Source organism: Plutella xylostella, chromosome 16, assembly GCF_932276165.1.
Source record: "Plutella xylostella chromosome 16, ilPluXylo3.1, whole genome shotgun sequence".
In the NCBI taxonomy this organism is placed as follows: Eukaryota; Metazoa; Arthropoda; class Insecta; order Lepidoptera; family Plutellidae; genus Plutella; species Plutella xylostella.
In genome coordinates this window covers 3,346,623-3,360,319 of record NC_063996.1, presented here as the reverse complement: position 1 = coordinate 3,360,319, position 13,697 = coordinate 3,346,623, and the positions used below count along the sequence as shown (strand labels likewise).

The window sequence follows — 13,697 nt, the reverse complement described above, 5'->3', positions numbered from 1 at the left end:
TTGAAATCCGAACGAACGTCACCAGTAGAAGTGTACAATTTGAGCATTGCGAGTGCGGAGTAAATGAACTAGGTTGTCGGGCGAGAGGGGAGGGGGGGGGGCTAAACAAAAGGTGCGACCCCCGCTCCGGTCGATGCGGGGAGGGGTGGGGTGACCATGATACCGGCTGTGGATTCAGGACACTTTCCATCTTTATTCCATTGTTTTGTTTACTAGCTATTTCTGTGGCTTCGCATGTCCTAAATTCTTAGTATAACTGATGCTGCTGGTAAGCTAATGGTGAGGTGTTACGTACTTTTTTGTATGCTTTATTTACAAGACTGACATATTCTTTTTTCATAAAGTGCATGTGTCTCATAATAAGGCGTCGTCAACACTTAGTAGTAGAGTTCTCCTTGATATATCAAACGTGTTATTGTACATATTTATAAACCTTTCTCTTAAATCACTCTATTCATCACTCATCAATCTATTAAAAAAACGATTTAAAATCCGTTACGTAGTTTCAAAGATCTAAGCGCATAGGTACATACAGACAGACGCAGGAAGCGACCTTGCCTTCTTACTTATACGTACCTATACTAGTAATTATTAGTGATGCCATAGTCATATTCTCTGATGCTTACATTTTTATAATCGCAATCACAGTTAGGAATATTTAGGATGCAGAAAGAAATTTTGTTATCAGTCTAGAAGTTTTCAAAATGTTATTTTTTACCCAGCTTTTATATAAGATCCGGCGCATGTACTCACCTATTCCCTACCCACCTGCCGACATCATGGTCACCCTACTACAGGGTGGTTGTGCTTTTTCGCTACGCGTGTCACTTGTGTGGCGGGGCCGACACTGAGGGCGTCGGGGCCTCGCCGTCGCCATGGCAACGACACCGCGACACCTCCCACCGACCCCTCACTCACCCCCCCTCCAATACCGACCTTATGCGGCCGGGCCATACGGAGCACTTTAGAACAGCTGGGCGAAGGCACATAAAGGTCGTACATACATAAGACGGTCAGGCGATGTAAATAACGCGAGATAACTTGGGCCCCTAATGGAATAGGGTGGGTCTAATTGTCGAAAGTGCCCCGCAGAGCTGAATGTTCTGGCTTGTTATCCGGCCGGGGCTGCTGCCGGATTGAAACGATCAATTAAGGGCTTTGATGTGGAATTTATTGTGTTATCTATAGTTGATGAGTTACAACTCTGGGGAAATGTGTTTGTAGGCTGCAGGCGCGGGGCAATTGCGTCTATAATAGATAGTTGGACTTATAGGTACTTTGTAAATTATAGCATGAGTTCTATGACAGATGCTTAATTCATACATTTTATTTGCCATTTGTTTGTTTTCAAGGGATAACGAACTTTAATAAATTGGCATAAATATTCTGTCAATCCATAGACCTACTACACAATCATGTCAATCACACCATAGGACTCATGCTGTATTTTACAAAGTATAGATAGTGACTTATTTTGCAAGATCATAATATAAATGTAATTTTTTCACGGAAATTATACAAAATAGATATTAATGGCGGTTGCGTTTGTTAAAGCCATTTAATCCAGACAACCTTAAAATGATATAAAAATGAAATTGATATAAATAAAGGAGTCAAATCTTTGTTTAAAACTCATGGTTTATACTGTTTATGCCACCAAAACAACCCTCACAATATAACGTGTTGAAAAAATTCATTTAATTTATTTTTTATTATTATAACACACGATTAAAGCTTCTTTTAAAGTTTTTAAGATCTACACTCGAGGGATTTTCTACAATTACAGAAATAACCTAACAAATATTAATACAAATGTTCACTTATAAAGTTATACTTTACTCTCGTAACTGTGTAACATTACATTATTGAGGTACTAAAACGAATGTTGTAATGAGTATTTTGTCCCATCCTTCTACCGTTGTTTCCTGGCGACAAAACAATATCAAATTAAATTAATATCATAATCTAAAACATGCTAGTGAAGTGGAGTAGCTATACACCTATTTACCATTCATTCAATTCATACAATCAGTTCTTCTTCTTCTTCTTCTACAATCAGTGAGTTTGACAAGGTACAAAATTGTAAAGCTTTTTGTTATAAAGCTACAGAGGCCCTATTTCGAAGTCAAAACGAAGTAACAATTACGAAATAATTTCCGTAAACCATGAATGTTTAGGTTTTCTGGCATAATAAGTGGCGCCTCTATCGAAAGCAAGCTACCTTTTGAAACTTTTCGACGTCGATAAACTCGTTTAATGTGCATTCCACCAATAACAGTGCCGTATTTATGTCGAATCGCAACATACTAAAGTTTATCTATGTCGATAACGAACCCGTGCAGCGACAGTAGATCCTCTGAATGCTAAAGGTCTACGGGAAACTTACCGATATCATTTTGTCAGTGTAGAAAGTCCGTACAATTTGCGTGACTCTCCCGCCCTCCTCCAGTTGTGTTTGCGTCATCACGTTGCCCTCGATTGTAATTACCGTTTTTACCTATAAATACATAATTTAATTGTGTAAGTACTTTAATTAATTATGTCCTCGGCCTTCCACATCCAGCCACTTTCATATAAACTACATGGCATCACATATAAGTTCTATTATTGGGTAAAGTTGGGTGCACCACTGCCAAACCCAAACTAACCAAACGAACTGTCAATCTTTGAAGGAATGAATAGGCGGTTTGTTAGTTTGACAAGGTATAAAAATAGATTCACAAGTACAGGTACTTTAATGAGTTACTTATTCTACTAATATGATTTACCAAAATTGTCTATGTGAAGTTGTTATATTTTTCTTATTTAGTAGGTTTTAGTGCAACCATGATAAATGGACAAAAAATGTACAAATTTTGGTGATTTCACCCACCTACCATTTGTTTGATCCGAAGTGTACTGGTTTATACAACTCAGATAATCACAAAATCTACATAACTTTAGGCCAACTATCGTACAGTATAACGAAGACTTGACTTTCAGAAATAAGTTTAATTAAATTCAGGTAATACCTCAACACCGTCGGGTGGTTTCTTCTCAATAAACTGTTCTGCCAGTTTGAAAGTTACTCTTGTGTTAATGAGAATAGAGTCCATAGTGAATGTGTAGCTGCCATCAGGGTTCCGTGACAAGACATGAGATGGTTTAAGACGCAGTGCTGCGGTTCTGTATAAATAGCCGTATCCTGAAATTATATCATAAAAATATTTATTACCAGCTTTTCCGCGCAAGCTACGTTTTTATAGCGTTTCCCGTGGGAAAACCGGGACTAAAAGTAGGTAATCTAATTCTCTCAGTGATTATGATTATGTAGCATTATAATGGAAAAATATACGAGTAGTTTTATTAGTTCCCTAGTTTTGCTGGATACAAAAATAACAAAACGTTTTACCTACCCAAGAATCTGAGAAATTCATCGAAATTTTCCGAGTTCACAAGCACATATCTGTTTTCTAAGTATTTTTCAATATTTTCCGTACACTTTGCCTCACTCTCACTATGTTCCTGAATATTTCCACGACACTGTTCAATATGTTCCGTGTTTTCTTCCCAATCTTGTTTTTCCGCCATTACATAAATTGTCTAAGGAATGTATCAGAGAAACAATACCGCTTTGAATAGCTATTTTTGTGTACACAATATATAGAGACGCGGCGTAAGAGGGAATTTTTCGATAAATAATGCCCGTATAGAGATAATAACGTACGTTTTATCGGTCTCAACATAATGCTATCTCGACTGTACACGACTATCACTTGCATCCATAACTTCGTCGATAATCCTTATCAAAATCAACTCAAATGTCTAAAGTTTTGGAGACAGTATTTTTTAAGTAAATCATAAATAATGCAGGCCTATGGCCTACTGCGCGACATACTGCTGACAATGATGATGAATGTATAATGATGGACTAGGCCTTGGAAGGAGACCCGTGCCCCAGCATTGGGGACGTGATGAGTCGTGATGAATAATGATCGAATTATCTTTCAGGTGAGAAGAGCATCTACGACAAGCCAGGGTGCTCGGGCGCTGGCGACGGCCCAGCACCCACCACCAAGAGGGCTGAACCACACGACGGCACTGATGGTATGGACACCCTGTACTACATATTAATACTACAGTCTAACTATAAAGTCATGACAATGAAGAGTGCGATTTTAAAAAGATTTTTTATTATTGTCAGTTATTAAAAAAAAAATACATATATCGGTTGATAAATGCTTTTAACGGATTTGTCCTTAAATAAATATAATAGATCGCTTAAATACGGTCTTTAACATTAGTTAGCATCCACTTCCGTTTTCAGGACTTTATAGTTTTATTATTAGCTTTTGCATGATACCGAGGCCTTCTTTTAGCCGCAAATGAATCTAAAACTTTCATGTGCATGCATAGAGCGTTACTCGTTAATTCAATAAAACGAGACAGATTGCCACTCAAAACCTGCCCTAGGGAACAAAACCTACCCCTATGTACTACAGCCCTGTCTACCCCCATACTTATTGTCGTCTGATTAAAACCCTTCAAATCCCAGCCAACGGATCATTCACTACCACTCGACCCGAACCAGCCAGTCTTCCCAAACCAAAATCATTTCTAAACCGAAGGACTAAGGGTGATGCGTAGATGGAATTGAGGGACAAAGGTAGAGTGAATGTGCGTACGCAATCACTTTCCCAAATGAAACTTGTACCTACGGGACAATGTCGCCATTACAAGGATTATGCTGTGTAACTTTGGAATAGCGTCGCGTCTCCCTCGCGGCGGGTAAACCCCGGGTTGTACAGCTAGCTAGCCGGCTAGCGAATGAACAGAGAAACCTTGAAAGATCGAACTGTTTTAATATATCATCTGCTTAGCGTTTCGGTTACAATTTACAATTATATTAGAGTTGGAGTTAAATTAGAGTTGGCTTGGCCACATTGGTGAAAGGTTCATGCTAGTCAGATTAGTCTTCAGTCGCCAAGTAGGAGAAGCATTTTTTTTCACGAATTTCCAAAAGGCGTAGCCTGTAAGCTGTCCAGATTGACGCCCTGAGTCGCCCCTTTCCGTTGGTTAACTATTTACGGGACAGCCTGTATATAAACGATAAGGACAAAGGACATTACATTATTTGTCGGAGGAAGGTGAACACTGGTATGTTGAAAAATGATTTACGAAACATATCTTTCCTAGACCAGTTTATAGTTCCATATCTTAGCTCCCCATGGAGCACAGCCCCGTTGTGACTCGCTACGTGGCCGCTATTACCAGCTCTCATTCAGCGCTACTCAAATGAGCGACCAACTTCTTTTTTATATTTATTTCTTATTTCCCGTCGGATTTACAGAAAACGACGCTTTTCACAGCCTCAAAATGACGAGACGTTGAAGGGTTGTGGAGTTGTTTTTTTAGCCATATTTTTTGTCTGGAGTCACTTAGCTTAAGATATTTTATGTTGATTAGTAGATAGAAATATATACAGGACCTGTCTGGTTTACTGTGAGTAGTTGAGTACATAACATGGCCCAAGCTAGCCATCATGGACTCCAAGTGAGGCCAAAAAAATACAGCGCAGACAAAATACAAAAAAAAAACACGCACTCACGCCTTGTACTAATGTACTCCCTTGCGGGGTAGGCAGAGGTGCATTGCTGCACCCACTTTTCGCCAGAGTGTTATGTTAGTCCCAATGTAATAGGGGGCGGGCCTATTGCCATTTTACGGGCACGTCCAAGACCCGAGAACAAATATCTGTGTTTAAACAAATATGTGCCCCAGCCGGGAATCGAACCCGGGACCATCGGCTCAGTAGTCAGGGTCACTAACCACTACGCCATTCGGTCGTCAAAATACTAAAATACAGGACATATCAAGACCCAGCTTTATGCATCTACATTTTTTCTTCTTCAGACACATCTGAGCCCGGCCTAGTCTCTATACACAAGAGGCGTAAAGTAGAGGATGACGTCACTCCATCCCTCACTCCGCTACAACTTACCCCCGAGAAGCAAAATATATCATCCCCAGTGAAGCCTGAAACACCCAAGAATATCAGGTGAGGTTCTTCTTCTTCTTCTTCTTTATATCCTTGCAGTTTGTGACTCAACATCCTTGTCCTTATTTAAGGCTCCCACACATAAACACGATACAACTACACGTCGTCAAAACGTCTCCTTTCCACTGGAAGGTTTTGAATCGTATAGAACGAGAGAGTGGTAATACGCGACGTTCTATCGTGTTTATTATGGGAGTCCTTATACTCTTGTAACACCTACCGAATAGAATGGTGAGACAGTATCCTCAGCCGATCCTCGGCCAATGAACGGCTAGCAACGATCGAGTGCTCGGCCGAGGATACTGTCTTGGCCACTCTACTCGGTGTAATCAGGGTTAGGGCTGGCTTTGTGCGTTATACTTATGGTAACCTCTCACTCCGCCGCTACCATACCCTCTTACCATGCCTCACACTTTATCATATTTTCTTGCATGATTTTGAGTCCACAGCCACGACCAGCAAACTCCATGGAGGCTGGAGGATACTGCATACGAACAAGAGGCATTTCTTAACCTGCTTTTAACTCATTCACTGATCAAATTTTACACCTTATAGGTATAGTATTAGATTCATTTAAAGTTCGAATCGAAGAAGAATTTTGTACATTTTGTTGTGTGTGACACAACAAAAATGACTGACTCTCTTTGCTGTGGACATAATACATAAGTACTTATTACTACATATTATTATATTGTAAATTTCCATGTACTCATAGATGCTGTAGAGATATTAGTCTCACATTATTTTGGGAGTCGGTTTTATTTCAACATATTTGGTAGCTCTTGTATTATAAAATTACATTCTGGTGATGATATTTATACATATTAGTCCAGTCAATAAATGACTCAAAATTAGGTGTAGAGTGCGTGAGCAGGTAACTAAGCGATTCCTTCAGAAACTTGTTCAGGGGGCTTAGGTTGTTAACATACCAAAAGTCCTGACTCCTAGGTGATGAGCGGGGGGGAGGAGGGGGGAATAAAGGTACGATTTTTTGGTTTTTAGCTTATATCTCAAAAACGGCGCATCGGAGAGAAATATTTTCAACTAATGAAATAAATTTCTTAAAATTATCTAAAACTTTTATATCATATGTTTTTTTCTAATTCCTAACCGTTTTCCCGTTATTCTAAAAGGGAATTTAAAAATCTACAACTTCTTTTCTATTCATTTTTTTCATTTATCAATAGGTTTAGACAATATGATGCAATGTTTATGATTTTTTTGACATGAATACTTTTTCTTGTAAATTTCAATTTTTCCGAGGGTAATAGCTCGAAAACGGTTAGGAATTAGAAAAAAACATATGATATATAAGTTTTAGATAATTTTATGACCTCCATTTTAGTAGTTTATAATATTTGTCTCCGATGCACCGTTTCTGAGATATAAGCAAAAAACCAAAAATTCGTATCTTTATCCCCCCCTCCTCCCCCCCGCTCATCACCTAGGAGTCAGGACTTTTGGTATGTCAACAACCTAAGCCCCCTGAACAAGTTTCTGAAGGAATCGCTGAGTTACCTGCTCACGCACTCTACACCTCATTCCTTGACTGGACTATATTTATTACTGGTAGTATCTATATATAGTAGATGGTGGTACGAAATCCAAATAGCCTGCTCATCAGAATTTTAATAATGAATACGACATTCTTAGTGGTTTGGTTACGTTAAACATGAATTGGTGGTAGGTGGTAGCCATAAGATATGTTTTCTTATTAGATAGACTATTCTTACCAGAATTATCTCTATTGTCCATGCCTCTTTTTGTCCGTCCATACTAATTTGGGATAGAGTTTTATTAGTGTTCCCGTTTCGTAAAATAATCCCAACCAAAATGTATAAGTACCTACAGCAGCTGTTTTCTTGAAATGTTATTTTTAACCGACTTCAAAAAAAGGAGGAGGTTCTCAATTCGTCGGGATCTTTTTTTTTTTTTATATATTTTTTTATGTATGTTCACCGATTACTCCGCCGTTTATGAACCGATTTTGAAAATTCTTTTTTTGTTGTATTGGGTTGAGCTCCCAGGTGGTCCCATTTTTTTTCAGAATTTTATCTCACCCCCAAGGGTGGGTAAAGGGGTAAAAACAGGGTATGAATTTCCATTTTGGGCACATATTAACCGATTCTAATGAAATTAAGAACGTAAATATAGTTCTTATAACAAAAAAATATGATGGTGACCTTGAGCTGATCTGATGATGGAAACGAAGGCAGTCAGGGGAACTCCTCAACGGTATATAGCAACTACTTCGTGTTTAGGCTTGAATGATTCGTATTGATTAGTAGGACTTTTTGGTATCATTTGCACCTTACTTTTGATTGAAAATTATTACAAATAAACTAAAAACTATTAAATAAAATAATAATTAAAAAAATTAAAAAACCGACTTCAAAAAACCACTAAAATGTAAGAAATAATTTAAGGTTTACACAAATTCTACTCGTATGAGACAGTACAAATATACCTAAGCAGGAACTGTTCTTTTTTGAAGTTGGTGCCATATTTCTTCAGATTACTTTGTCACCGCACCAACATCAAAAAAGAACAGTTCCTGCTTAGGTATATTTGTACTGTCTCATACGAGTAGAATTTGTGTAAACCTTAAATTATTTCTTACATTTTAGTGGTTTTTTGAAGTCGGTTTTTTAATTTTTTTAATTATTATGAAAGTTGATCTATTGACCTGGCAACGAAAACATCACTAATAAAATTCCACCCAGCCTTTGCTCACACAAAAGCCACCTACCCTCACTCGACTTACATCCTCAACCCCAAGTGTTGGTTCCAGGCAACTCTACAGCCTGGTCTCCAACCTGCAACTGAGGACATCTATGATTGTTCGTTCCAGAGTGCCCACCATCTACTACGGGGCTCGGACCCACAAGCAGATCCAGCAGGTTGTGAAGGAATTCAGCAGGACGGCGTATTGTGGAGAGGCGACTATGACGATACTGTCGAGCAGAGAGTATAGCTGTATACGCCCGTTTGATAGGAGTCTGTATGCGAGCAAGAATGACATGTGTAAGGAGTGCGTTTCGAAGAGGAAGCCGAAGGTTAGTTATTAACCTCTTGTTAGTTATGTATTAGGTGTAACGTATAGGTATAGGTCTCCTTTTTCTACTAGATTTTGTAAAAAAAAACGACAACGATTGATAAGTTGGCTAAGATTTTTCATTTACCCCATCACTCGACTTAAATGGGTCTCCAATCTCCATGCCCGGCCCGTCCCTATTCAACTTAACTATATGTCGTAAATAGTACAAACGACATCATAATGATAAGGGCGAGTTTTTCATATATTTTTTTATGACATGACTCAGAGGCGATAAGCAGAATCTGAAAAATATATGCAAAATAACGCAGCGCGACAAGCCCTGTCCCTGGCATCATCGATCTTAAACAAACCAGCAGATCTTAAAACCTCACCCATAAACCCTTCCAGCACGACGAGCCCCGCCCCCAGCAAGAGGCTAGCAACTGCAAGTACTACGAGAACCGCGCCCGGCTCACCGCCCAGGACCTGCCGCCCGCCTTCGACCTCGAGGAGCTGGTGGCCGTAGGGCGGGAGAGGAACGCGTGTCCTTTCTATGCGGCCCGGGCCATGGCGGCCGGGGCGAATATTGTGTTCTGCCCGTATAATTATCTGATAGATCCGTCGATAAGAAGCAGCGTGAGTTGTGTCTAAATTTATCTATAGGTATCAAGCTTTTTTTAGCTGTGGTGCATTCTAGCCAATAGCTTACAGCCGTTATACGCCACGCAAAAGCTAGAGGAGCTACGCGTCATGCCTCATGATTCATAATGTAGTCTCAATCTCAAGGCAGCACAGCAGAAGCCCTAATAAGTGACAAAATTCAAATTCGGAACACTGATGTGGGATTGCGATTGGTTGAGCTTCGTTCGGTATTCGCCTTTAACTTGTGGCTGCAGAGTGGGAGAACCAGTGTTGCAATTTGCAACAATTTAACCCCCTCTGGTGAAAATTGCCAACCTAATGCTTTTCTATCATTTCCAGTTACAAATCGAGCTGCAGGACGAGATCGTGATCCTGGACGAGGCGCACAACATCGAGGACATCTGCCGCGACGCCGCCACCTTCCTCTTCAGCAGGGACCAGATCTTCGCCGCGTTGCAGGTCAGGATTGCAACTACCAACTACTTTCTATTCTATTCTGACAGTGGGCGAAATATCTGTAAGTGGCTCTCTCGAGTGGAACCTTTGTACATATCCCCTTAATTTTAGCTCAGCTTGTCTAGCTACCGAGTGAACTGGAGTGTTGCTATAGCTGAGATAGGCGCTCTGTTCTTCACCAAATACTTCATCTATTGTGTTCTCTGTGGGGCTGTAGGTACCTGCACCTGGCTCTCTCGAATAGAACCTTTTTGCTTATTGCCAAGGTCTAAACTCCCTTCCTATGCTTGGACTATTTCCCACCACTCTGGCGGGTTGGTGTGGGTGGGCTCATACATCTAGATGTGGTAGATCTAGATGAGTAGGTTTTATTACGATATTTTCCTTCACTGTAAGATCGTACACATTGTACATAAATTCCAAATAATTCGTTGGTGTCACTGTCTCTAGCGTGAGAAGTTGGCGCTTACTCGACTTAGCTACCACCGCTCAACTACTTAACAATTTAAAAATATTTTTTGTCAGTAATTTTCTTGGTTAGGTGCCTTTATAATGAGTATAGGTAGTTGATAACTGTCATGTTATTGTTTCAGGAGTTGGAGAAGTTAGCCGAGTACAGGTACGCTAACGAAGACATACAGCCGGACGTGGCCTGCCTCATACAGGCGCTCCGGAACTGGAACGACTGGTGAGACCACTCATTTTATAATTATGTTTTAATAATAATACAGCTTAGATAATACATCTTGTACAGTTTGTGAGTAATGATTAGAATGAATGTGTGGTATTTAACGGCTGGACCAATTCGTATGAAATTTTCAATGTTGTAAGCTGACATTCTACGTTAACATATCTGCAGACTACTATTTATCCCTGAATTCCCTTTAGGAAAAACCGTGAACCGAAATGAATGAGCATAGTTATGTATGTAGTCATAAATTTGAGAACTATTTTTTTTAATTCGTATTTTTATACACTACCCAAACTGAGCCCTTGAGTTAGGGGAACTGCCTCTTTGAATGTCCCATATATTGGTTTTCCGAATATATCTGTATAGGTACCTAATGTTTCCTCGTCAGGTTCGCCAACCAGGCCCCGCTGATCCTGAGCAAGCCGGTGAACGGCGGCGAGGCGGTGCACACGTGGGACGTCAAGCACTTCGTGGACACGTTGAATAACCATAATATAGGCATCAAGCAGTATGGAGGTGAGGCTATATTGTTTTAAATTATAAAAAGGCTGAATATGATAAGAATTAAGTATTATAGCTTGTAAAATATAGCATGAGTCCTATGAATAATAATAAAATATGGAAAGCGCTACGCCTGAAGCTAGTGTAGCGTGGAATGGAGTACCTAGCCTAAACCCAGCCGCTGTCTGACCACGGCTGCAAGTCTGTTAAATATAATGGACCGGTCTCTACTGTATAAACTCATCTATCAGTCTTGATAGATTGATAAATGAGTTTATAACTGCGAGCTAATTTTAACACAAGCGACGTTTGACTCAGTCGGCCGCTGGGCTCCAAAGCAGGATCAGTTATCCAAGCTCAGTTAGTGTCATATTAAATTTATTGCATTAATTCCAGAGTTCCGCGGCAGCGCAGAGTCGTTCTGCCGCAAGCTGCGCGACGAGCCAGCCGCGCTGTACGGCGTGGCGCAGGCCACCGGCAACGTCGTCGAGGCCATCGGCATCGTGCTCAGTGAGTTGATGATGATGATGATGATGATGATGATGATGATTGGTCCGACCGATTTCGGCCATGGCGACCACTTCGACCCCTAGTTCTGTTGGCGCGCGTGCGCCCTAAGATGGCTTAGTAAGTTACACTTATATGTACTGAGGTGGACGACCTTTCTCCAATAAGTTTGGCTATATCAGCCATTTCCGTTTCCGCCATAAGCTGCGTAAAGACCGGCCCAACGAACGCCCAACGATGGATATTTATCATACATAATACAGGGGCAGATTGCAGCAACGAAGGTCAACGAAACCCGTTCATTTGGCCGGTCTGTACGCACCTTAAGGCGCAACCCTAACCAGCAGCAGTCGCCGTAGCCGTATCGGCCGAAGGACATCATATCTTGCAGAGTGAAGCGGCATTCTGAAGTGTTTCTGTACGGCGTGGCGCAGGCCACCGGCAACGTCGTCGGGGCTATCGGTGTCGTGCTCAGTGAGTTCGAGTTAGTTAGAAAGCTCAGTCGGGTAAACGCCCGCTTGTCATGTCAGAGATGCGGGTTTAATCCCGGCGCTGACATATACCAATGAATTATTTGAAATTTAACTAGGTACAACGTATGCCATCGCTCTTACGGTGAAGGAAAATGGTCCAAGCTTAGGAAGGCAGTTTAGACGTTGGTGATATGCACAAAGGTTCCACTCGAGAGAGCCAGATGCAGGTAACTTACACCCCTGCATAGAATAGAATAGAATAGTGAAGTGGCAGCGCGGAGTCGTTCTGCCGCAAGCTGCGCGACGAGCCGGCCGCGCTGTACGGCGTGGCGCAGGCCACCGGCCACGTCGTGGAGGCCATCGGCGTCGTGCTCAGTGAGTTCGAGTTAGTTAGAAAGCTCAGTCGGGTAAGCGCCCGCTTCTCACGCCAGCGATGCGAGTTTGAATCCCAGCGCTGACATGTACCTATGAATTCTTTGGAATTTAAGTACAATGGTATACCATCGCTCTTACGGTGAAGGAAAACATCGTGAGGAAACCTGCATATCTAGATTGAGCACATCTAGATATGTGAACCCACCATGCCGCAGTGGACCATCGTGGTGGTAAATGGTTCAAGCTTAGGAAGGCAGTTTAGACGTTGGGGATATGCACAAAGGTTCCACTTGAGAGAGCCAGATGCAGGTAACTTACACTCCTGCATAGAATAGAATAGAATAGTGAAGTGGTACTGCGGAGTCGTTCTGCCGCAAGCTGCGCGACGAGCCGGGCGCGCTGTACGGCGTGGCGCAGGCCACCGGCCACGTCGTGGAGGCCATCGGCGTCGTGCTCAGTGAGTTACACTAACATGTACAGAGTGTGGACGACTTTTCTCTTTCTCCAAGAATATCAGCCATTTCCATGTCCAACCCTAACCAGCAGCAGTCGTAGCCGTATCGGCTGGAGGACATCATATATTGCAGAGTGAAGTGGTAGTGAGGAGTCGTTCTGCCGCAAGCTGCGCGACGAGCCTGCCGCGCTGTACGGCGTGGCGCAGGCCACCGGCAACGTCGTGGAGGCCATCGGCGTCGTGCTCAGTGAGTTACACTGATATATACTGAGTGTGGACGACTTTTCTGCAAGAAGATTCTACGCGCACGGAAATGGCTGTATCAGCCATTTCCGTGCGCATCTAAGGTGCAACCCCAACCAGCAGTCGCCATAGCCGTATGGGCCTGAGAACATCATATCTTGCAGAGTGAAGTGGCAGTGTGGAGTCAGCTCGAAACACCTGAGTAGTCACTCTCTAAGACGAAAAACTATGTTTCGGAGCTTTGCTGCGGGAGCCACGACTATCTCGTTGTATTAAACGTG

General features: G+C 41.7%; 2 protein-coding genes across 4 annotated transcripts in view; one reads left to right on the top strand and one right to left on the bottom strand.

Annotated features, from left to right (window-relative positions):
- The window catches only part of LOC119693872 (Fanconi anemia group J protein homolog), a 63,013-nt gene that overhangs the window by 43,218 nt on the left and 6,098 nt on the right, over positions 1–13,697 (top strand). For 2 of the 3 annotated variants that reach the window (XM_048626611.1, XM_048626610.1), the window contains 8 exons: positions 3,991–4,086; positions 5,893–6,037; positions 8,829–9,093; positions 9,483–9,710; positions 10,056–10,175; positions 10,766–10,860; positions 11,252–11,379; positions 11,761–11,874. In XM_048626611.1, the coding sequence (XP_048482568.1) occupies positions 3,991–4,086; positions 5,893–6,037; positions 8,829–9,093; positions 9,483–9,710; positions 10,056–10,175; positions 10,766–10,860; positions 11,252–11,379; positions 11,761–11,874 (1,191 nt within the window). The remainder of the gene's footprint in view (positions 1–3,990; positions 4,087–5,892; positions 6,038–8,828; positions 9,094–9,482; positions 9,711–10,055; positions 10,176–10,765; positions 10,861–11,251; positions 11,380–11,760; positions 11,875–13,697) is intronic. The other variant, XM_048626612.1, reaches the window with a different exon arrangement.
- On the bottom strand, positions 1,816–3,673 carry LOC125489741 (fatty acid-binding protein-like). The gene is made up of 4 exons (XM_048626614.1): positions 3,396–3,673; positions 3,012–3,184; positions 2,387–2,497; positions 1,816–1,925 (listed from the first exon to the last, which is right to left on the bottom strand). The coding sequence occupies exons 1-4, from the start codon at positions 3,568–3,570 to the stop codon at positions 1,863–1,865; spliced, it is 522 nt and encodes a 173-aa protein (XP_048482571.1). The 5' UTR covers positions 3,571–3,673; the 3' UTR covers positions 1,816–1,862.

Bases quoted from the DNA above. Each gene is read 5' to 3' on its own strand.
- LOC125489741 (XM_048626614.1), bottom strand. From the start codon at position 3,570: ATGGCGGAAAAACAAGATTGGGAAGAAAACACGGAACATATTGAACAG. The intron at 3,185-3,395 runs GTAGGTAAAACG...ATATAATTTCAG, and splicing joins TGAATTTCTCAGATTCTTGG to GATACGGCTATTTATACAGA. The intron at 1,926-2,386 runs GTAAGTTTCCCG...TTTTGTCGCCAG, and splicing joins ACACTGACAAAATGATATCG to GAAACAACGGTAGAAGGATG.